General features: G+C 34.7%; 2 protein-coding genes across 3 annotated transcripts; both read right to left on the reverse strand.

Moving 5' to 3' along the window:
* Window positions 1-975: 975 nt before the first annotated feature.
* LOC133033261 (proline iminopeptidase-like) lies at window positions 976-7,163 on the reverse strand. Of its 2 annotated transcripts, none has more exons than XM_061107953.1 (11): window positions 6,927-7,163; window positions 6,481-6,692; window positions 5,891-5,989; window positions 5,689-5,799; window positions 5,532-5,594; window positions 5,316-5,409; window positions 4,880-4,977; window positions 4,448-4,549; window positions 4,114-4,227; window positions 1,440-1,514; window positions 976-1,341 (listed from the first exon to the last, which is right to left on the reverse strand). In XM_061107953.1, exons 1-11 carry the CDS (start codon window positions 7,030-7,032, stop codon window positions 1,240-1,242), a joined length of 1,176 nt encoding a protein of 391 aa, XP_060963936.1. In that variant the 5' UTR covers window positions 7,033-7,163; the 3' UTR covers window positions 976-1,239. The 2 variants fall into 2 exon arrangements, with proteins under 2 accessions (XP_060963936.1, XP_060963937.1); XM_061107954.1 differs by having other exon boundaries at window positions 6,481-6,720; window positions 6,927-7,054.
* A 5,206-nt stretch (window positions 7,164-12,369) lies between these two features.
* Window positions 12,370-23,549, reverse strand: LOC133033121 (receptor-like protein kinase 7). The gene is made up of 3 exons (XM_061107725.1): window positions 23,165-23,549; window positions 13,228-15,423; window positions 12,370-13,097 (listed from the first exon to the last, which is right to left on the reverse strand). Exons 1-3 carry the CDS (start codon window positions 23,547-23,549, stop codon window positions 12,685-12,687), a joined length of 2,994 nt encoding a protein of 997 aa, XP_060963708.1. The 3' UTR covers window positions 12,370-12,684.
* Window positions 23,550-24,197: the final 648 nt, after the last annotated feature.

The following is a 24,197-nucleotide window of genomic DNA, read 5'->3' on the forward strand; positions in this document are numbered from 1 at the left end:
AGCATAGAAACTTATATGAAAACTTACTGTTACCATCATTTTATGTGCAAGGAAGAGCTAGGACTTCAAGGACTAATATATCTAGGAAGCATGAAGCAATTATAACTTATAACCCCAGAGAAAAGTTCAGAAAAAGAACCAAATTGAGGCCTCAACAGTGAGTAGAACTAGGAGGTCATGAATGTTACTACTTTAGTTATGGTAAAAAAAAATGAGAGGTTACTTTAAACGACCTGACAAGCAAGAAGAGACATTTTGAAGTTTGAACATCTTGTTGACTTGGCGTAACAAAGGAAAAGTCTTCAACTATCCTTGGACGCAAAAAAATGGTGCTTCTTCCGCAATTGAGATATCTGGTCATGTTGCCCCAAGAAGATCAGTGTCAAGAGGAAGAAGGTCGCCATACCCAATGAGCCAAATTTTCAGTCTTAATGTACCAAAGAGCTGCACAAGGGAGGTGCCTTAAATTATTCTTCATTCACTGTATGATGATTGATACATACATATTATAATGCTTTTCTTGTTCAATCATATGATATCATTGAATGATTATTTATTATCATTATTACTTTTAATAATACCATTGATTCTTTCTATTCGAATTGTACTATTAAAATTCAGCGATACATGTATTTGAAGCCATTTCATGCTCTTTTTTCCGCACATGTATTGGAAGTCGATTCATGCTGCTCTTTCTGATTCTCTTTATTCAGTTATGGCCATCAATAACAGCACTATGTATTTTACTGACATGGGTGCTTTCTTCTTTGATATTATAACTTTATTGTCTACTTTTTCAAAGGAAACTTAATCCCATATTGGCTGTGTTGAATCATAATAAAGCAGCTCATGGCAGTTTGAATGGAAAAACCCTCTACCTATTTGTAAAGTCTTAATGGCGGTTTTTATCACCTTCTCAAAATATATTTCATTGTGTCAATCTTAGTCAGTTTTTTATTTTATTTATAAACAAGATTTTGGGGAAGCAACAATTTCATTGAAAAAACTTTTAGTGCATTGCTTCAATTAACAGAAAGAAACTGACACAGTAACTGAGCTGATTAGATAACCAGATCTAATCAGCTTAAAAAACTAACCATTGACATGACATGATTATCATATGTACTCATTAACAGCTAGCTTCAACTTATTATTCACAAGAAACCTCCAACCATGGGGATGCCAAAGCTTGACTTGACGAACATGGCATGGTGCACTTGCATTCTGGCATTGATCCTCTCATCTTCCACCCTTGATTTTATTTTTCAGCCTTTCATTGGCAGCTACAAGTTCTGCCGCTATTCCCGGTTCATTAGCAGAGTGACCAGCATCTTTCACAATCTGTTAAAAATGGTAAAAAAATTCAGCAGTTTGTTTGTCCAATGTTTTCATAACAGCACATTTCTGCTTAAAGAAGGCATGGCCTTGGTTCAAATTACCTTAAAATCTGCCTCTGGCCATACTTTGTGGACATCCCAAGCTGACATCATAGGACAGACAACATCATATCTTCCCTGGAAAGATATTGTTACTAGTTAGAATTCCTTGCCTGAGGTAAATTACACAATGAACGAAAACAAACTATTGACTTGTACCAACAATGAAATGATAATACAAATCGATTTCCAGGTCTTAAGGATTTAAATTTAAATGAACATAGTCTGTATATATTTAAAATTTACTGCTGCATTTTTCCGTTACTGGACCTTATTCAGGATCCTCCTTGCATAGATATAAAATCTTTAACCACAATTAGCTTTGTAATATTGTAGCAATCCTTGACTACTCTATTTGCCTCTATTTTTCATTAAACAAAATAGAACTGCTATTCAGAAATCCTGCCACTCTGTCAAGCTGTTCCTCCTCAACTGTTTCTTGCTCTTTACTTCAATGGCTGTCGTAGAACAAACAGAGGCAACTCTTTGTTGATCATTAATCCTCAAAATCCTTCAACTCCAGTCACTCCAGCCCCATCTGAAAGTACTATTATCCCAGTGACCAGTCACAAACTCAATGGTCACAATTATCTTCATTGGTCACACTATGATGTTCATCCGTGGTTGAGGTCATGACAACTAACTAGCTAGGGCTGTATTCAACCAAGTGCTGATGATATATAGGGGCTGGCCTGCTGAGACACCTACTCTAGTATACATTACTTCTAAACTATTTCATGTGGAAAATTTCCTCCTTATAATTTTGCCTCGCTTAAAATGCCTCTAGAACAGTCATCAACTAATCCTAAGTCTCTACATCCCAAACCTTCGTTCCAATGCATTCCCCTTCCTACTCTAGACAATAATGTCAAGGTCTGCACGAGGAGGCACACATGTGAACCCAATCTGAGACCAATCAATCCTAAGATTTTAAAAGAAGAGACTAAACTTGACTCTGCTATTGAGTGTGAGTCAGAACTAGACAACCCAATAACTTAGAGAAAAGTAGTCCAATCATGCACTCAACACCCACTCCAAAACTATATATCATATTTAAGTTTGTCTCAGAACTTTAGAGCTTTCATCTTGGCCCTAGACCAGTCCCTAAATGGAAGGCTGTTGCACTAAAGGAGATCTGAGCCCTAAATGGGAAATGGATTATTACTAATTTACCTCCTAAAAAGAAGACTGGAACATAAATGCATTTTTTCGATCAAACGAAAGGTCGAGGAGAGCATAGATAGGTTCAAAGCTCACTTGGTGGCTAAATGTTTTACTCAACCTTACGGAATTGACTATAAAGAGAATTTTGCTCCTGTAGCCTAAGTAAACACAATTTGAGCCATCTTATCAGTTGCAAGATCTACGAAAGATGTATATAAGGATGTCCCACCAAATTTTGAAAGCAACCACTCAAAGCACAATGTATTTATACATCACAAATCCTTTCACGGTATAGACTCAAACAATCGCCATGAGTTTGGTTTGAAAGGTTTTCTAGAGTACTTGAAGTAGATGGTTACTCGCAGTGTCAAGCTAATCATAATATATTTGTTAAACACTTAGATGACATTATAATTGCTAGTGATAGTGTATATTGATGATATAGTAGTTACTAAAAAATCATGAGGAGGAAATCATCCATCTAAAGCACTTGCTTTCTAAGGACTTTGAGATCAAGGATCTGGGGCACTTTCCATCCGTGGTATCTAAATTTCCCAACGCAAAATTTGTTTTGGACCTTTTGAGGGAGACTAGAATGAGTGGGTACAAACCAGCGGAGACACCCATGAATTCAAACATTAAATTGGACGCTAAGGAACAGATGTGGATAGAGAGGGAAGTTCCAGTGTCTCGTGCGAAAGTTGATCTATCTAACTTATACTTTCTTGGATATAAGCTTTTGTTGTCACTGTGGTAAGTCGAGCCAAAACTTAAGCAATTGTTCAAAGGGACACATCCAACTCATCAGTTGAATCTTAAACTATCGAGAAGAATTCATGTTTAAACACACACAACTTCTCACTTGAATTTTATTTTGATGCACATAGGCTACTATCAATCGAAAATCAAATTTTGACTACTATTCCTATGTATGGTGTAATTTGGTTACATGGTGGAGTAAAAAGCAATAGGTTATTGTGTGATAATCAAGTTGCTATTGCTATAGCTACAAATCTAGCCCATCATAACAGAACAAAATATGTGAAAATTGATGCACAAATTATAAGCAAGAAGATAGAAGGCAAGGTAGTCTCACAAAAGCATGCTCCATCTCAGTCTCACGGAAGCATGCTTCATCTCGAATTCAGATAGGAGATATTCTTACAAGGCTCTACATTGTCCTTTATCAAGAGTTGTATTCTAAACTTGGTTTGAAAAGTACACATTGTCCAACTTGAGAGGAGGGTAGAATGCCAAGATTTATTTCCAATTTGTAAGTCTTAGGGATTTGAATTTAAATGTATGTAATATTGTATATATCTTCTATATACTGTTGTATTTTTCTGTAACTTAGATGACGTAAATTAGCTACAAGGATGAAGCACCTTATTAAGGATTTTCCTTGCATTAATAAATATAGAAAAATAATCTCTTACGATAATTAGCTTCAAGAATAATTAACACAATTATCTTAAAAATTTCAGAAGAGCATGAATGAAAAAGTAATATGAACCTGAACAATTGTGGCGTCTATATGCCGTATCTTATCAATGTTATCCAACAGGTATGAATCTGAAGGAAAGAATCCCTTGTTGGAAAAATAATGATTTTCAATCCTAGCAAATGCCTGGGTAGAGAAAATCAAACAGAAAGAACAATGACTAACTTCAGTCATCAGAACAAATTAAATTACAAAACCTGTAACCAGAGTAAGAACAATAGCATACATACAACAGATTGAATCTATAAGCTGTACACAACAGACAAGATTTCCCAACTAAAGAGACCAAATGATATACCAATGAAAAATAGGGATGAATAGTTGATAGATGTAAAAATGATATTACCAATGAAAAATAATCATCATCTCCTTTCTTGATGTTGTCATCGTTTGGAATAAGATGGGCAGTCATCATTTCCCATTTGGTCCATGCCCTAGCAGCTGCATACTAAGAAATTGGAAGAGTGTAAAGAAAATCATCTAGATTCAAATATAACAGTAAATGCCAATCCTAAACACAACTGTTATTTTTGTAAGTGACTGATTATAACCAACTATCAGAGACTAATACTAAACCACAAACTGTCTTTTTTATAACATAAAATCGTACTTCAAATGTCTGCATCATTATTTATTGATTTTTTATTCTAATCGTGATAATATAAGGACACAGTAAATCTAGACCCTAAAAGGAATCATGCGTGAAAGATAGTAGAAATCATTATATTGGAAAGTTAAAACAAAAAACAATAATGTGCAAAAATCAGCCAAGTCTTACTTGTGTTTCCAAATCATCACAGTTTAGTCTCTTGTTGTAAGCATTTATAAAACATTCTCTCTCGTTCTCTGGTATAAGATCTCTAAACGGTTCCCAAGCTGTGATCAAGAAGATAATCACAATATTATCCACAAATCTAATCTTGTAATTATAACACTGCAAGATAGTTTGTCTAGGTAAACACAACAAAACAAGCCAAACACAATTTCATAACATCATCCAGCTTTGACAAATCAAATAATGCAGAAAAAAAAATCATTTGTAAAAAGGTGATCCGTCAGTTATTTTGACCATTCTGATATCAAAACTCAAGAATTTTACAATCACATGTAAAATCTCATAAACAAAATCAGTGCAAACAAAATAACAGGTAATGATATGTGAACTCAGAATGTATAGTGATTCAGTCACATTACAGCAAAGCATTCACACTCACCATCAGGATAAATAGCAGCCGCACCACCCTCATAAAACCAATCAATCTCTTTCTTTCTCAGAAGAAAGATCCCTCTAAGGACCAATCCAGTAACCTTAAAATCGGACCATGCAATGCCGTCAAAAACAAGGGTATGCAAAACTACGAAAGAAGGGGAAAATAAAATACAATAAAAAACCTTCTCCAAGGGACTATAAGCTGAAATATGTTATGCACCTTATCCGGATGTGATTGACTATAAGCAAGGGCAAGTGTACTTCCCCATGAACCCCCAAAAACCTGCATAAGCACAGACAAGACCTTCTCTTACAAAAAAGAAAAAACATTTATAAAAAAGTAATGACTTTGTCCACACCAAACATCAAGTTATAACCTGCCATTCTGGGATTTTCAAGTGTTCCCTCAGCTTTTCAATATCATCAATGAGATCCCATGTGGTGTTTTCCTTCAAACAAGCATGGGGTGTACTCTTTCCTGCACCACGCTGAAGAAAGAGAAAAAAAAAAGAAATTTCATACAATAATGTTTATAATCATCTTGGTTATTACAAATACAATGATCCATCAGATACTCACTTGATCAAACAAAATGATTCGATAAAACTCGGGGTCAAAAAATCTCCTATTAGTTGGTGAAGTTCCTCCTCCTGGACCCCCATGAAGAAACACAACAGGCTGCAGGGTAAGGTTCATATAAATATAATCATCAATCTTAAACAAAAATCTTCAAGCAAACAACTAACAAAGATAAGAAAAGGATAACACATAGAGTGGTAACATAAACCCGTTAGCTAATTCAACAACAACAAAAATATACAATGTATTAAGTAATGTTTGGAGAGTAGAAATAATTTTCTCGTGATCTCTTATAAAATTAAAAAGAATATTCTAAAACAAATTAATCTAACAACCTAATTAATCCCCTGCCACAGAATAACTTGATCCCATTGATAATATTAGGATAATTTTATCATATTTAACCTCCATCTTTAACATTAGTATGAAAAAAAAAAGCATCTAACTCTGATTCTAATTTATTTTATTTACTAAATGATCAAATCATTTATCTTTCTCATCTATTTTTCAATGCACTCCAATCCAATCTGACTATATTATCTACACATGACATAAATTAACAAGAATCCTCCACATTCAAAGCTACTCACATGCCCATCTGGATTCCCAGATTGTTCCCAATAAATTGTGTGAAGATCCGAAACCTTCAAAAACCCCGAACTGTAAGGCTCTATAACTGAGTAAAGCTCTCTTTTCAAACCCGAATCTTCCTTTCCCGACTCCATCGAATCGATTAATTTTGGCTCAGTACTCTTGTAATCGAGATATTGGGCACGTAAAACTGGATACCTTTTCTTTGTCACTTCGAAACAAAAACAGAAAGCCCAAAACTTTACATAAATACAAATATAGATTAGTAATCCTAAATGTCAAAAATTAAAAAATGGAGCATATATATAGATAAATAATCAGTGACAAGGATTTAAACTTTATCCAAATAAAAGTTTGAGTTAAATACAAACTAGAACCTAGATTGTAACGAGAGAGAGAGAGAGAGAGAGAGAGAGAGAGAGAGAGAGAGAGAGAAATACTATACCAGAAGCAGAAGCAGGGAAGCTTGGATTGGAAAATAAAGAGAGAGAATAGGAAGAAGGGAAAAGGGATATTGAAGAGGGAGAAGAACAACAAGTGAAGCACCTCATTCTTCTTGCCAAGTCACACCAATCATTCTTATTCGTCGTACTAGGAAAATTTATTCCTTTAAAAAATTATGTAATTAATGGGATTGATTGTTCCTTTCTATCCAGAACTGTAAAAGACAGGTGTCTCTCTTTTCTTCAGAAAAATAATGCAAAAATATTTTCAAAACAAAATAAATATGAGGTTAATTTAAATTTTTACACCCTGAATTTTGATATGTACAAAATAATGCTTCTTGAACTTTTTAAATCGTTAAACATTCCTCTCGAATTATTGAGAATGTTAGATTTAAGGATTTTTTTCTACTTTTACTAAACAAAGTCTGTGGATGAAAATTTAAAGAGCACAATTTTGTACTTTTGAAAGATCGAGGGCATGATTTAGTAGATATCAAAGTTTAAAAGAGAGTATTTAATATATGGACAATCATCATATTAGTAAAATTGAATAAAATTTGACAGAAGTCTTTAAATCTAATAATTTCAATAGTTCAGGGGAATTTTTTAACAGCCTGAAAAGTTAGAGACATGATTTGGTACATGTCAAAGTGTAGGGGTTAAAAATCCTAATTAGCCTAAATATTACTAACACATATAAACTGTGATAAAAAATTTACAAGTTTATATACATTTTATCAATTAATTACACGTGAAGAAAAAAATTATTTATCTTTTAGTATACATTTTGTTACGGGTTAGAAATATATTTTTACCTTTACATAGAAAATAGAGTAATTGGCGGCAAAACTCCCCCAACTATCAATTCACTTGCAAAAAATCATCCAACCTCATATTTTAGTAGGAAAATTCTCCAAAGTACTATTCCGTTTACATTTTTAAGGTGTCGTCTGTCCAGCCAAGTTAAGTCCTAATTTTACCTACGTGGCAATGACAGGTCACTAAAAAATTATCTACGTGGCCATATTTTCTAAAATAAAAATTAAAATGAGTAATTAAAATAAAAATAAAAACTTTAAAATATAAACAAAACCCTAATATTTGCAATAGACATTTGGAAAACAAAATTAACATAGAAAGAAGGAGACAAAGACGAAGAGAAAGAGTAGATGAAGAAGAAGACGAAGAAGAAGAGAAAGAGCACATGAAAAACAAGAGAAAGAGGGGAGGAAGATCAGGAGACGAAGAAGAAGAGAAAGAGGAAGGAGACGAAGTTCAGCAAAAGAGAAAGACGTAAAGGACGAAGAAGAGAAGAAGGGAAGAAAATGGCTTACGTGACTGTAAAATGTCGTTGTCGTCCTCCGAAGAGAGCTATGATTTTCACCTCTTGGACTGATGCAAATCCAGGTAGAAAATTCATGAGATATTCTCTGTACAATGTAAGTTTGTATTGTTCTTCAATGTTGAGCTTTGTCTTGCATTGTTGCTACATCATTTTGATTGGATGCTTTCTAATGGAATGAAATATGAAGATTTGGACACGAGTGAGACTTTTGTTACAACCCTTCAAAGAAAAAATATTCTTCAAGTTTATTCCTATCACTTATGAACTGTCAACGAAGTAATGCAAATAAACTGGAATGATAAACTAATAATGTGGTGTTTACTTTTTCAATAAAATTATTTACTGTCTTAGTGTCATTCATGATGTAAGTAAAAGGATAATAATTTGCATTTTATAGGTATATATGTTGCATTTTATAGGACACAGAGATAGTATATATATGTTGCAATTTATAGGTATTAATTCCTAATGATTCTAAATAATCTCCATCTAGATTTTTGTTGGTGCTTATACATATAGAGAAAATTACACCCAATCTCACAATATGAGATTTTAAATAAATGTTTGATAAATAAAAATTTGTTTATACATTTATTTTAGAATTATTATATAAAAACTACAATTGATACTTTATTTACAAAAATTATTCCATAAAGTGTGAACAATATTTATACTTTTTATGTGCTTTTAATTACTAAAAGATGAAAGTGATATTTTGTTTGGTTTTTTTTTACAGCAAGTGGGTGGGTGTAAATTTTGGGAGTGATATGACCCTCCAATGTGTGAGGGTGTTGTAGTAGTCATTGTTAAGAAACAGATTTATTTTTCATTACTTATTTAATGTGTTATTTGGTTTATGTGATCATTTATATATTTATTTGATTTATAAATTCATTTAAATTCTTATCACATTGATATTCTTGTTTATTGTGTCGTCAGCACAGTGAAAAATAATCAAGATTGTGTGATTAAATGTATTCCTATAATTTACCAGTACATAGGATTTAACTGATAGGACAATCTACAATGTAGTTTACTTGCACCTTGGATAAGTGTTATGTCCTTTCTGGGGCATTAGTTAAAGTAAGCTTGGGTTGGATGCATGAAGTATGCATTAAAAGGGACCGATATTGAACTAGATATGATAAACTTACCGTAATATCTATACAATTCAATATTACCTAGTTGATCCTAGATCAAGTGATCTCAATCCTGAGATAGTTAGGTTCTAATTCAGTTGCATTATTTGTGTTCTTAAATCTGTTCGTTAAAGTCGACCAAATGATTTTTCCCGTGACATATAAGTTAAGGACACGGTAGTTCAATTGAGTGGGAGCGCTAATCATAGATACGGAATCTATAGCTTCCATTTGGATATAGAAGTCAAACGATGATTTCCTTTGAGCTTAGCTTAACAGAGATAAATGATTGAGTACTCATTTCAATGATTATATTACTTCACTGGAATATCATTTATAGGTAGCTAAGTATTTTAAGGATAAGATACATTGAAGGGTGTAACGGTAAACTAATCCCTACTCAATGTAAATCATCTATAGACGATCATTAATTATTGAGATAATAGAAAATGGATAATCTCATAGCGTATCTATATCGTGGAACATATAGAGCGTTTTATATAATTGAGAGTGCAATTCCAAATATATAGTGGTGCAAGGAGGAATTAATAAGTTAGAGAATTTACTTGGTAAATTCTAGATCTGCTTATTGGAAGCTCGGTTATATAGGCACATGGTCCCCATACTAGTTGAGACAAACTGCTTGTAAGACTCAGTTAATTGATTTTAATTAATCAATTATAATTCTAAAGTTAGACTATGTCTAGTTTATGAATTTTCACTAAGATATGGCTTGATTGTGAAGAAATAAAATTTTAGGGTTTATTTGTTAATTAAGAGACTTTATGGAGTCTAATTAATAAATAATATAAATGATAATTTTATTTGATAATTAATTTTAATTATTAAATAAATAATTTTGGCATTTATACGATTGAAAGTGCAAAAGTGGTATTTGTGAAAAATAGATAAATGATTGAAAGTGCAAAAGTGGTATTTTGTAATCTCATAAATATTTGCCTTGAGAGGCTAATACTATAGACTCGTGGACTAAGGATCTTTAACGCCTAAACCTCGTAAAAAATACGGTTGTTTATTATTATTATCTTTTACGTTCTTTAAGCACAAAATATATTCGGTTTCCGAAAAACTCGGTAAACAGTTTATCTCTCACACTCTTACCCAAGAATCTTCTTTATCTACAGAAGATTCTTCATACAAAATCCAATCTCAATATCTCTCTTTTCTCTATACCACTTTCTCTCTACCTCTCAGTCTTTCTCTCTCAAAATCACCTCTCAAAACTCGTCTGATTTCGTTCTTACTCAAAATGATAAGTGCCAGTGGCTATAAGTGCTAAGTTGTTAAGTTTGTTACGACTTAACAAACTTAACAAACTCATCATAGAAGAATCTCCACGTTAGCTTAAGTTATAGTTCTCCCGAATGAAGCAACCAATTATGAGACTATGAACTGAAGAACACGCTGAAGGATCTTCCTGGATAGGAATAGAGATAGTTGGACTCGATTATCTAGGACTCCCTTCCAAGAGAGTACAGTTAGCCATCTGGAACTCCTTTCCAGTGAAAGACTATTCTTGAAGACTCCTTCCAGGTGGACATGATAAGCATTTGAGAATGCCCTTCCGAATTATATCTATCATTCCACAAAACTTCTTCTAGATGGTCAAGTTAGACTTTCAGGAACGTCCTTCATAATATCATCTAACTTTCTATAAACATAACAACTTTTGGAGATCTTTCATTTGAAAGAACTATACCACAAATATCATATTTATCAAATAAAATTTTAAAATCTATAAATTCTACTTTATTTAACTAATTTTTTTTTTTGAAAATAAAGTGTTCATTGATAATGAAAAATTAGACCTCTCGGTCATTACAAAGAATAATGTTAGGTATACAAGAGGGGTCCACTATACCTGAAATATTCAGTGCAAAAGCCCATCTAGCAACATTGTGAGCTGCAAAATTACAACATATGGGAATAAAGGGCATGACACCTCCTTGATGATAATTCTTTTAGCCAGGAGGCCACGGACAGGCAGAGCATCAGACAAAATATTGCTCCACCAGAGAACCTTATGTCTCTCCATAACTTTAGAGTTTCAAAGTTTATTCCACAGGCCTGGCACAACTACACAGGTAGGGGCCCTCTCCATGGCTTGGACTAAATAAGCAGACTTTGTAGAGAATAGCCCATTCCGCTCCTTTGTCCAACCCCATTTGTCACTTCCCACCCCACTAGGATTTCCTCCTTTAATGATGTCGCGAACAGTTACCAAGTCAAAAAGAGTCTGGAGCTTGGGAATATCCCAGTCATCTGTGAGTAAATTAGCAACTTTAGTTACATTCTCGGGTCTAGAAGTAATAGGTTTAACAAAGAAGTCCTTGCTATGCAACACCCAAGGATCAGACCGGACATTAGTATCTTACCCATCCGAGATAAATTTGCACGCTCCTTTCAACATGATGTCTTTAGATTTCACCACATTCTTCCAGAACTAAGAGTCCGAACTGTTATAAGAACCCTCCAAGAAAGGTTTCCCTTTGAGATATTTGGCTTTCAACACTCTACAACACAACGATTGCTCATCATTAAGGAGGGCCCAACCCCACTTCGCTAGCAAAGCCTGGTTCATCTCCAGGGACTTACGAAAACTGAGGTCGCCCCTGGACTTCGGAAGGCATAAACGGTCCCACGCCTTCAAGAAATACCTCGGTTACCTTATTCGGAGTCCACCAAAAATCCCTAATCATAAGCATGGTAGTTTGCATTGTGTATATCGACAAAGCAAGTCCAGCTGACTTAATTAACGTAGCATGACCGGCTTTTGACAGAATTTTTAATTTCCACCCATGAAACTTCGAGACAAGATTCTCGAATAAAATTGAAATCAACACTTTATTTAACTAATCAATGTATCATTTTCTAGCACGCGATTCTATCCTCTCATACACTTGAACTAGTTGACTAATATTTCAAAAGGCCCAAAAGTCCTACCAAACTAACTTATTGGCCTTTTATTTTTTTCAAAGGCATTTACTTTGCTCTGAATTTAGAACCCTTGTTGACCCTTCAGTACACAAATCAAAACAGGACTTCTTGTAAGTCTTGTTCTGTTCATAGAAACAAGTTCATGGAATGCTGTGCTAGTATTATTACATCCGAAAATAGTCCATATACAGCTGATCCTACTAAAAAAGAAACAGCATAAAAGGCAAACGACTATGATATCTATTATTTAAGCAGTTGTTGCATAATGATACATATACTAAACTCTAATGAGAAGAGAACAAAATCCAAAGCTGGCTAGTAGTTTGGCTTCTCTAACATCATCTTAGTGACATTATTATTCAATTGGCCGTGGCTATTTTCACCTTCTTTAACAACACTTATGGAAGTGAGTTGGCAAGGCTCGGCCTCTTCCAACATATGAACAACCGTTCTCATGGAGGGCCTTAGAGCTGGCACCTGTGATGTACAATGCACTGCAATTTTCAACACTTTAAGGGCATCTTCTTTCAGAGACTCTGATATTGTTGAATCCACCAAGTCAATCACATTCTCTTGGCTCTTGAATTTGCTATAAACCCAATAAACTATGTCCTTATTCTCCCCAAACTCTGACTCCACTGGCCTTTTTCCAGTCACTAACTCCATTAACACCACTCCAAAACTATACACATCACTCTTCTCATTAATTTTGTATGTGTATGCATACTCTGAAAACCACCAAAACAAAAAGAAAAAACAAACTTATCAATCACATAGCATATTTCCACACCTGTATAGAATAATTAGTAAAAAAGAAAAATCACCAATTCAATGAAGAAAAAAAACCTTAATATTTACCTGGAGCTATGTAGCCAAGTGTGCCAGCAATGACATGAGTCCAATCTCCACCAGCCTGAACAATCTTAGCCAATCCAAAATCAGCAATTCTAGGCTTCCAATTCTGATCCAACAGAATATTACTGCTCTTAACATCTCTATGAATTACTGGCCTCTGACAACCATGGTGGAGATACTCCAACCCTTTGGCTGCTCCGACCGCCACCTCGTACCGAACCTCCCAACCCATCTCCATCTTCTGACACCTGTGCAGTCGGTCCCACAAGCTCCCATTTGGTAAATACTCGTACACCAGCAAGTTGCTGTCCTCGCTGCTGATGCTACAGTACAGCTTCACAACGTTCACGTGCCTTACCGAGCTCAGCGCCGCCACCTCGGCGTCGTACTCCGGTGAACGGGACTTACTCTTCTTCAACATCGCAGCCGTGCTCCGGTAACTCCTCCGTTCGTTGGGATCCGACGTGGCAGCCCATATGTGTTTCACTGCGAGTTCTTTCCCATCGCTTAAAGAAACCTTGTACACCGTCCCTGACCCTCCTTTTCCGATCAGATTCTCCGGCTTTACTGAATCGATGATTTCTTTCTCTGTGAAGCTCAAAACTTGGTACGACTTCATGTTCCATGAGTTCTGCTTTAATGGGTGCGAAAGAGTTTTTTGATTCTTTCTTAGCTTGAGGATCAAGAAACAAGCTAGCGACATGAGCAGAATTAGTACTACGGCGATTAAACATGTCATTAATGTACGGAAATGACCGGAATTCGTGTGTTTCGACGAACAATGATCGAAACACAAACCTGGGTTTCCGTTGAAACTATCTTTAAAGGCTCCTTGGGAGAGGGAATCTGGTATTTGACCGGTCAACTTGTTGTTTGACAGGTCAAGAAGGCTGAGCTTAAGCGAAGACAGAGTATTTGGGATTTCGCCGGAGAGTTGATTCTTCGAGAGGTTTAAGGAGTTTAGATTAGGTAAAAAGCCAATACTATCTGGGATTTTCCCGGAAAGTGAATTCTCGGCAAGGTTTATTTGAGAGATGAAACGACAGGACCCTAATGATTTGGGAATTGAACCAGAAAAATTGTTGTTGTCTAAATAAAGATTACTCAACTTACTCAATTTTCCGATTGATACTGGGATTTTCCCGGAGAACTGATTCCAACTCAGCTGAATCGCTACCAAGGAAGAAAGTTGAGAGATTTCATCGGGTAATTCACCTGAAAATCGATTATTCGCCAAAACTAACTGCCCCAAAGACTTTGCCTGAGCTATACTCGATCCCACAGAGCCTTCAAACTGATTCATGGAAAGGTCAACTCTGACAAGGTTGGGCAAACTCCATATACCATCCGGAATAATTCCCGAAAGCGAGTTGTTATTCAGGAGCAATCGATTCAAAGACTTGCAATTCCCGTAGCTTTCAGGAATCCCACCTGTGAGTTTGTTCTGCAAAACAAGAAGATCGAACATAAACCCATTTTTGCACATGTCAGGTGGAATCGGACCCGTCAGAAGATTCTCCGAGACATCGATGAAGTCCATTCCTGACCAAGACCCAATCTTTTGAGGAATCATTCCCGTCAACTTGTTTCTGTATAATGACAGTCCATAAAGCTTCCTCAACTCCCCAAACTCTTCCGGAATAGTTCCCTCGAATTGGTTTTCGAAGAGTTGAAGTGACTGAAGCTTTGTCAAAGATCTTAGCTCAGAAAGATCACCTTCGAGCATGTTCGTTGAAGCATCAAAATTCACAAGATTAGTAAGGTTTCCAAAACCTTTCGGTAGCTTCCCACTCAATGAGTTGTTGTAAAGCTCGAGTTGATATAAATTTTGAAGCTTTGAAATACTAGCTGGGATTTCACCACTGATTCTATTATCAGAAAGCTCGAGATTTTGGAGCAGAGTAAGGTTGCCAATATCTTCAGGAAACTTACCATAAAGGCTTGAATTTGAGAGATATAAAAAGTAGAGTTTTTCAAGCTTTAGAATCTCTGAAGGGAAAGGAGTTGAATCAAATGGGTTATCACCAATGCTCAAAAAACTTAGATTGGTAAGATTTTCAAGTGACTTCCATGGAAATAGCCCCGAAAACCCACTAAGATTCAAATTCAAGTAGGTTAGGTCTTTTAAACTTGACAAGTCAGGAACTTTACCAGAAAACGAATTCACACCCAAGTCCAAGTACTTCAAACGAGTACAGTGTTAGACTATATATATAGTGTATATAATATAGCATATACAATGATATGAAATGCGGAAAATAAAATGAAATCATATCAATAATATATGCAATGAAAGGATCGAAGTACCTCCAGCCATTGATCTTTGAGCTTCAATCCCTGCGATAGCTTCGGTATTGGAGTTCGGGCTTCCTCGCTCTCTCAACTCTCTTTAGATGGAATTTGCTGAATGGATTCAGAATCAGTGAGGAGCTCGGGGACCGAGACCCTATATTTATAGGTGAGATACTCCATCAGTATCTGTGCCACATTAATTGTCAGAATATTTTGACAATTAATTCAGGAAATCAAATCAGGTAATGAATATAGAAATCTGACCATATATAGAATATTACATAATTGATTTTATCCAGATTTAATGAATATAAAATATTCATTTATCAGAAAATCAATTATTTATTTATTTCCTTAAATAGAAAATCATTTCCTTAATTAGAAAATAACTTCCATATATAAAATATTCTAATATTCTCCCACTTGGTCAGCATTTAAACTAAAATATTCAAACCCAACGTTCCTCATTATATAATAAACATACGAATCATAGCGACATGTCCTCATTATGAATCGAGTATTATCTTCCATGTATTACAATACATTTATTATATAACAATGTACTTTATGTGGCAATGTACTTAAGTGAATAAACCCTAAACCTTATGTTTATTCAGGTCCTCTGAAATTTTTCTCAAATGTAAAATTAAGATGCGCATAAATATGAGAAAAATCAAAATAAGAGTTTCATTAATAATAACTTTATTTGTACAAATTACATAAGGGAACCAAGTCCCATGTTCTCTACATGATCCTTGAATTTATGAGGTGGCAAGCCTTTTGTCATAGGATCGGCAATCATCAATTCAGTGCTAATGTGTTGAATGACCACTTTATTTTCCTTAACACGTTCTCTAATAGCTAAGTACTTAATGTCGATGTGCTTGCTTCGACTTCCACTTTTGTTGTTCTTAGCCATGAAAACAAGAAATTGAATTGTCACGGAACATCTTTAGCGGCCTTGCAATGGAATCAACCACTCTAAGGCCCGAAATGAAACTCTTTAGCCATACACCATGTGATGTAGCCTCAAAGCAAGAAACGACCTCAGCCTCCATAGTAGAAGTAGCAGTCAAGGTTTGTTTGTTACTCCTCCAGACACAGCTCCACCAAGAAACATAAACACGTAACCAGATGTAGATTTACGTGAATCGGTGCAACCGGCGAAAATCGAGTCCGAGTAGCCAACTACTTCTAGATTGTCGGTTCGTTTGAACATCGTTTGTAATCCTTAGTACCCCGAAGATACCTCATAACTTTCTTTGCGGCTTTCCAAAGGGTCTATCCCTGGGTTACTCTGAAATCTTCCTAACATTCCGACAGAATAAGCAATGTCGGGTCTTGTGCACACCTGAGCATACATTAGGCTTCCGACAGCAGAAGCATAAGGAATGTTCTTCATTTGTTCTCTTTCAAAATCATTCTTTGGGCACTGGCTCAAATTTAATTTATCACCCTTCATAATTGGAGCAACGCTCGGTGAACAATCTTTCATATGAAATCTTTCTAAAACTCGTTGATGTAGGCTTCTTGAGATAAACCTAAGATACCTCGGTATCTATCTCTATGAATCTTAATGCCTATGACATAGGATGCTTCACCCATGTCTTTCATCTCAAAGTTCTTTGAAAGAAATTGTTTCACTTCACGTAGCAACCCTTTATCATTGGATGCAAGAAGAATATCATCCACATATAAAACAAGAAAACAGATCTTACTCCCACTTTCCTTCAGGTATATGCATTGATCCATGACATTCTCTTCAAATCCAAAGGAAGAGATGACATCATGAAATTTTAAATACCATTGACGGGATGCTTGTTTTAATCCATAGATGGACTTCTTGAGCTTGCATACCAAATCCTGACCTTCACTAGAGGAGAATCCTTCTGGTTGTTTCATGTATACCTCCTCCTCTAGATCACCATTCGTAAAAGCAGCTTTTACATCCATCTCGCTCCAGCTCTAAATCAAAATGAGCAACTAATGCCAAGATGACTACGAGGGAATCTTTCTTTGATACAGAGAAAAAGTCTCCGTATAGTCAATTCCTTCCTCTTGAGTGAATCCTTTAGCAACAAGTCTCGCTTTGTACCTCTCGGTGTTGCCTAATGAGTCTTTCTTAGTTTTATAGACCCATTTACGCCCAATGGCTCTCGCCCCATTAGGCAACTTTACAAGTTCCCGTACTCGTTGCACCTCATAGAATTCATTTCATCATCCATAGCATTGTACCACAATTTTGATTCTCTACTGTTCATAGCTTGTAAAAACGTTTCTGGATCATTTCCAATTCCAATATCAGATTCTAATAAATACACAACATAGTCTTTGTAAATATTTGGTTTGATAGGTCTAGTAGATCTTCTTAAGACTTCACCAACAGCTCTTGGGGAGCAAGAAATTGGTTCAAGAAAGTTGTTCAACAGCTTGCAGGCAACTCTTGAACATTTTGATCTACCGGATTATCATTACCAACTTGTGGATCTTCGCTGATTGGTAATGGTTGTTGAACATTCGTTTGAACTACAGGAGTGTTAACCATTATCAATCTTGCTTTTGAAGTGGAAGGTTCGAAGGATCTTTCTCAGACCTAAGTCCTTTGATTGATCACTCCCATTGATCAAGGCATTCTCAAGAAATTTTGCATTCCTTGATTCCACAATTCTTGTGCTATGAGATGGACAATAAAACTTGTAACCTTTAGACTTTTCAGCGTACCCTATAAAGAATCCGCTTATGGTCCTCGGGTCCAATTTCTTCTCTTGTGGATTATATATTCGACTTCGCATGGACATCCCCAAATGCGTACATGATTCAAACTTGGTTTCCAACCTTTCCATAATTCAAAAGGAGTTTTTGAGACCGCCTTTGTTGGAACTCGGTTTAATATGTACACGGATGTCTTTAATGCTTCACCACAAGGATTTAGGAAGATTAGAGTTGCTACTAAGCATACTCCGCACCATGTCCATTAATGTTCGGTTTCTTCTTTCGCAACACCATTTTGCTCGGGTGTACCGGCAAGGTGTAATGGGCAACAATCCCATTTTCTTCAAGAAACTTCGCAAATGCACCAGGTGCTTGTCCATCTTCTGTGTATCTACCATAATACTCACCTCCTCTATCTGATCTCACTATCTTAATTTGCTTGTTGCATTGTTTCTCTACTTCAGCTTTAAATATCTTAAAGACATCTAATGCTTCACTTTTATTATGAAGTAAGTAGATATACATGTAGCGTGAGTAATCATCTATGAATGAGATGAAGTATTTCGACCATGTGACTCCATATCCGGACTACATATATCGCATGAATGATTTCTAATATTTCGGAACTCCTATGGACACCGCTTTTGACGTACTTGGAGGTTTGCTTTCCCTTAATGCAATCCACACAAGTATCAAAGTCGATAAAATCTAAGGTATTGAGTACCCCATCTTTTACCAATCTTTTAATTCTATCAATGGAGATATGTCCCAATCTCCGGTGCCACAATGTACAGGAATCCTCTTTCATAACACATCTTTTAGTGCCAGCGTGAACATGCATGACATTATTAGTGGTATTATTTTGTAAATTAAGGCAGTAAAGACCATCAGACAAAATACCATTTCCAACACATTCAGATTTATAATATAAATTAAAGTATTTGTCTGAAAATGTAAAGGAAAAACCAAAGGGTATAAGTCTTGAATCGAAATCAAGTTTCTAGAGAAACTTGGTACATAAAAGGTCTTTTCTAACTTTAAAATAAAACCATTACTTAAAACTAAATTGCATGTTCCAATAGCTTCCACATGTGAGCCCATCTTGTTTCCGCATAAGATGCTTTGCTCACTTGCCACTCGGCTTCCTTAGATTTTGAATATCCCGCAAGGAATTTGTTATGTGAATTGTTGAACCGAATCAATCCACCATGTGTTAAGATTAACATTAGCCATATTAGATTCATAACATACTAAGGAAATTGGATTACCTTTGTCATCCATCCATTTCTTGAATCGGCCGCACTCCCTTTTAGCATGTCCCTTTTGTTTACAAAAGAAACATTTGATGGAATCTTTCTTTATGGCAGCCTTGGGAGCCATGGGCTTTTTCCCTTTGTTCTTCTTGAATGGCTTGCGTTTCTTAGGTTGAGTGGTCGTGAACACTTTCTCCTTGCTCCTGTAGGAGCCTGGCTTCCTCTTGAACACACATGGTCATCAATTCATTGATAGTCCATTTTTCTTTATGTGTGTTGTAGGAAATTTTGAAAGGCCCATACTGTGAAGGAAGATTGTGAAGGATGTAATGAACCAGAAGGTATCGTGAATGATAACGTCGAGTTTCTTCAAATGAGCAAAGGATGTCCCTCAGTTTAGAAATGTGTTCTCGAACTCCTTTAACACCGGTGAGTTTTGTGGACGAGAACTCTTGGATGAGGTTGATGAACAAAGATTTATCTGAAGTGTCAAACTGCTCATCCATAACTTTGATAAAGTCTTTCACCTTCTCAGGTGGCTCCACCGATCCACGCATTCCCATAGGAATTCTGGACATAATGAACATGATGCAGAGACGATTAGATTGCTCCCACTGTTCACGCAAAGGCAATCTCTGCAGCAGTGCTAGTATCAGTGATAGCAGCTGGTTCATCTTTCCTTATTGCATAATCCATGTCAAAGGCAAGCTAGGTGGAGAAGAACTCGTTCCTTCCAGATTTTGAAGTTGTCACTCCTAAGCTCGTGGATTTCACTAGTGATTTCAAAGATATTTAGAGGTGGATGAAATAGCTGCAAGAATAGGATTACAAAAGATTTAGATGTTAAAAGAATTGAGGCTTTAATGAATTCATGTTTTACCAATGTAGAAACATGATGAAGATGAAAATTTTATTAAATCTAAAATTGCCTGTGGGCTAAATTTTAAATCTAATAAAATTAGATGAACTTTATGATAGATTTAATGAAGTATTTAATTTAGAAATAATGGAGGAATGAAATCTATCTTTAATTAAAATTTGTGATAACACTATTAATTCAAATCCTCATAACTCCCTGTGGGGTAAATTAAGAGAATTTAACTTAATATATTATCCTAATTAATTATAAAAATATAATAAAATCCCTGTGGGGTAAAATTATTATATTCAAATAATTAATTACAAGTTTTGTCCATTAAGGTGAATTTTAATTAATATATAATTTTATATAATTAAAGATGCTGTGGCTACTCCCTAATTATAAAAAATTATATTTTCACTTTAGACATTAGGTATTGGGCTCTACCTAAAAGTAATTTCGTTATTAACATAATAGACAATCACTGAGATTAGTGCTCCTAGTGTGGTCGTCCGAAGATCATTAAAAACCGTTCTAGATATGAGCATTTGTCTCAGGTTCATGTTTTCTTATGTCAAACCACAAAACTACTTACGTTTTATTCATATTTTATTCATTTTATAAAGTTTTATGAATATTTTATGAATAATTTTATGAAGTTTTATGAAACTTAATTGCTAAATAAAATATTCAACCTATCTTAATGTTTGAATATTTCTAAATATATCTAGCACTATAAAAGGAATTTATGTATAGCATTTAAATCATACAAATCCAAATTAATTGCATTAAACATAAATTTGTCAAATAAATACAAAATAATACAATTAATGTATGATCATTAATTAAATGCAAATTCCTTAATATGAAATTAATGACAGATTTTTCAAAATTAATTTAGACAATAAATTGCAGAAATTTGGTAATATATAATTAAATGCACAAATTAGCACAATTTTTACATGCCTAAATAAATCATGTAATAAATTACCAAATTTAAACAAATTTCCATTTTCAATTTATACTATATATATATGTATTAAACAAAAATGGAAAATTAACTAAATGCAATTTATTGACTAAATTAACACTGAAATGGGAAAATAATTAATATTCCAAAAAAATAAAAATTTATAAAAAAATTCGGAATTTTTCCCCCCTTTTTTTTTTTTTGAAAAATCCATACTTCCAAACGACATGTCGTTTTTGCAAAAGGCAAAAACGACACGTCGTTTTTTATATTCTAAAGTGTGCAGAAAACGTATAAAAACGACATGTCGTTTTCCCTAAGGTAAAAACGACATGTCGTTTCATCCATGAAGAGGCTGCCTCAGAAGACGGAAAACGACATGTCGTTTTTCACAGTGTGAAAACGACATGTCGTTTACTACAAACGACAGCTGAAATGAAGGCCTTCAAACGACACGTCGTTTTTGACAAACGACACGTCGTTTTTGGGAAAACGACACGTCGTTTTTGGGCAAACGACACGTCGTTTTTTGGCAAACAACACGTCGTTTTTTGACAAACGACATGTCGTTTGCGTCGTCTTCTTCAGCCAAACCGGGTCGATTTTGACCCGTTTTTCTACACGCGGGTCCGTCGAACCCGACCCAAACCCGATCGGAAATTGTGTTTCCGACGACCAAAATGCGTGTTTTCAAATATAAATGGTTCTAAATCAAATAATAAAGAGATCCACATAGATTTTATGCACAAAAACACGAAAAAATATATACTTTAATATCACGAAATTAATCGGGTCCGAAAAAGTTTTAACTGAAAATTTTTTCCATCTTTAAGTTTTTCAATGGATTTTCAATGCTTAGATCGATCTATAATACTATACGAATATAGTAATGTATATAGAATTCGAAATAAACACCGAAAAATGAAAAATGGAAAAAACTAAAATGGACCGATCGTGATTATATATATAGTGATTATATATATATATGCATGTATATATATATGCATGTATATATCACATAAAGAAAACGAATATTATGAATGTATTATGCGATAAAGCATATATAATATACAATATATATAAACATATATACACGTGAAAAATGAAAATATATATATACAGTATATAAATGTATATAATATATATAAGAATAAAGATATATATATACGTATGAAAAATATATATATATTTGGAATTATATGAATATGAGTATATATATATATATACACCACGAAATGAACCAAATAAATATATATATATATGAACAGTATATGAATGTATATATATATATATATGAAACTCAAATGAAATCAAGGCAGAGATAAATTTGCTCTGATACCAACTGTTAGACTATATATATAGTGTATATAATATAGCATATACAATGATATGAAATGCGGAAAATAAAATGAAATCATATCAATAATATATGCAATGAAAGGATCGAAGTACCTCCAGCCATTGATCTTTGAGCTTCAATCCCTGCGATAGCTTCGGTATTGGAGTTCGGGCTTCCTCGCTCTCTCAACTCTCTTTAGATGGAATTTGCTGAATGGATTCAGAATCAGTGAGGAGCTCGGGGACCGAGACCCTATATTTATAGGTGAGATACTCCATCAGTATCTGTGCCACATTAATTGTCAGAATATTTTGACAATTAATTCAGGAAATCAAATCAGGTAATGAATATAGAAATCTGACCATATATAGAATATTACATAATTGATTTTATCCAGATTTAATGAATATAAAATATTCATTTATCAGAAAATCAATTATTTATTTATTTCCTTAAATAGAAAATCATTTCCTTAATTAGAAAATAACTTCCATATATAAAATATTCTAATATACAGTTCTTCAAATCATCGCTGACGATTCCGTGCAGAGAGTTCGAGCCAAGAGAAATCCTTTCCAAAGATTGAAGCGAACATATTGAGTCGAATGGAAGAACCCCAGAAATGTTTGTAGCAGAGAGATTAATTTCAGAGACGAGTCCGTTCGAGTTGCACCGAATTCCAGTGAAGCTGCAGGTTGAATTCGCATCTTCAATCCAAGAACTGAAAAGGGTAGTGTTTGATTTTTCGAATACGGATTTGAATTTCAAGAGTGGCTGAAGCTCGTTATAGTCAGCTCCTTGAGTTGGAGAAACTAATAGCGAAAGATAGAACAGAGTCATCATCACCATCAAAGGTGACCTCTGGAGCCATGGCTGGCAACCCAGTTGGGCTAAAGACATGTCTAAGACTGAGCTCTTGAGCCCAAGTTTTGTGAGATGAAGAAGAAGAAGAAGAAGAAGAAGAAGGAGAAGAGTAGTGGTTTTGATATGGCGGCTATAAATTTGAGTTCACATTTTGGTTTTGAATTTTCTCGAGTTGAGGAGAAACAGGGGAAGAAAATTGAGCCACGCAAGGTTGTTGAGCTCAATACAATTATTATGCAAATATGCATGGTCGTGGTGCCTATATTTTGCTTTTCTTTTTCTTTTTTCCTCTAAAATAATTGTAAAATAATGGCAATTATTTAAATAATAAGATTCGTTTGATTAAAAAAAACCATTTTTGTCAAGTGTTTGGGATGAATTATATGAATTACTATTGCCTATATCGTTTTCATTGATGTTATTTTTACAGCAGTTTTCAATGGTATTATTTAATAAATATTATACTATGAAGAAAGCCAGTTAAGTTAATTCCTAAAATATAATACTAGTTAGTAAAAACAAACTTATACAAAATGTTCAAGTACAAACAACCGGTACAACAATATTTGACCACCTCAACAAGATTGCGTATGTAGTGAACTAGCTAAATATTAGACACATATTTAGCTAATTTATGATTAGTGACGGGAGTAAGTTATGATTATGCAATTATATTAATGTTTC

The sequence above is a fragment of the Cannabis sativa genome, unplaced genomic scaffold (assembly GCF_029168945.1).
Source record: "Cannabis sativa cultivar Pink pepper isolate KNU-18-1 unplaced genomic scaffold, ASM2916894v1 Contig3, whole genome shotgun sequence".
Taxonomy (NCBI): domain Eukaryota; kingdom Viridiplantae; phylum Streptophyta; class Magnoliopsida; order Rosales; family Cannabaceae; genus Cannabis; species Cannabis sativa.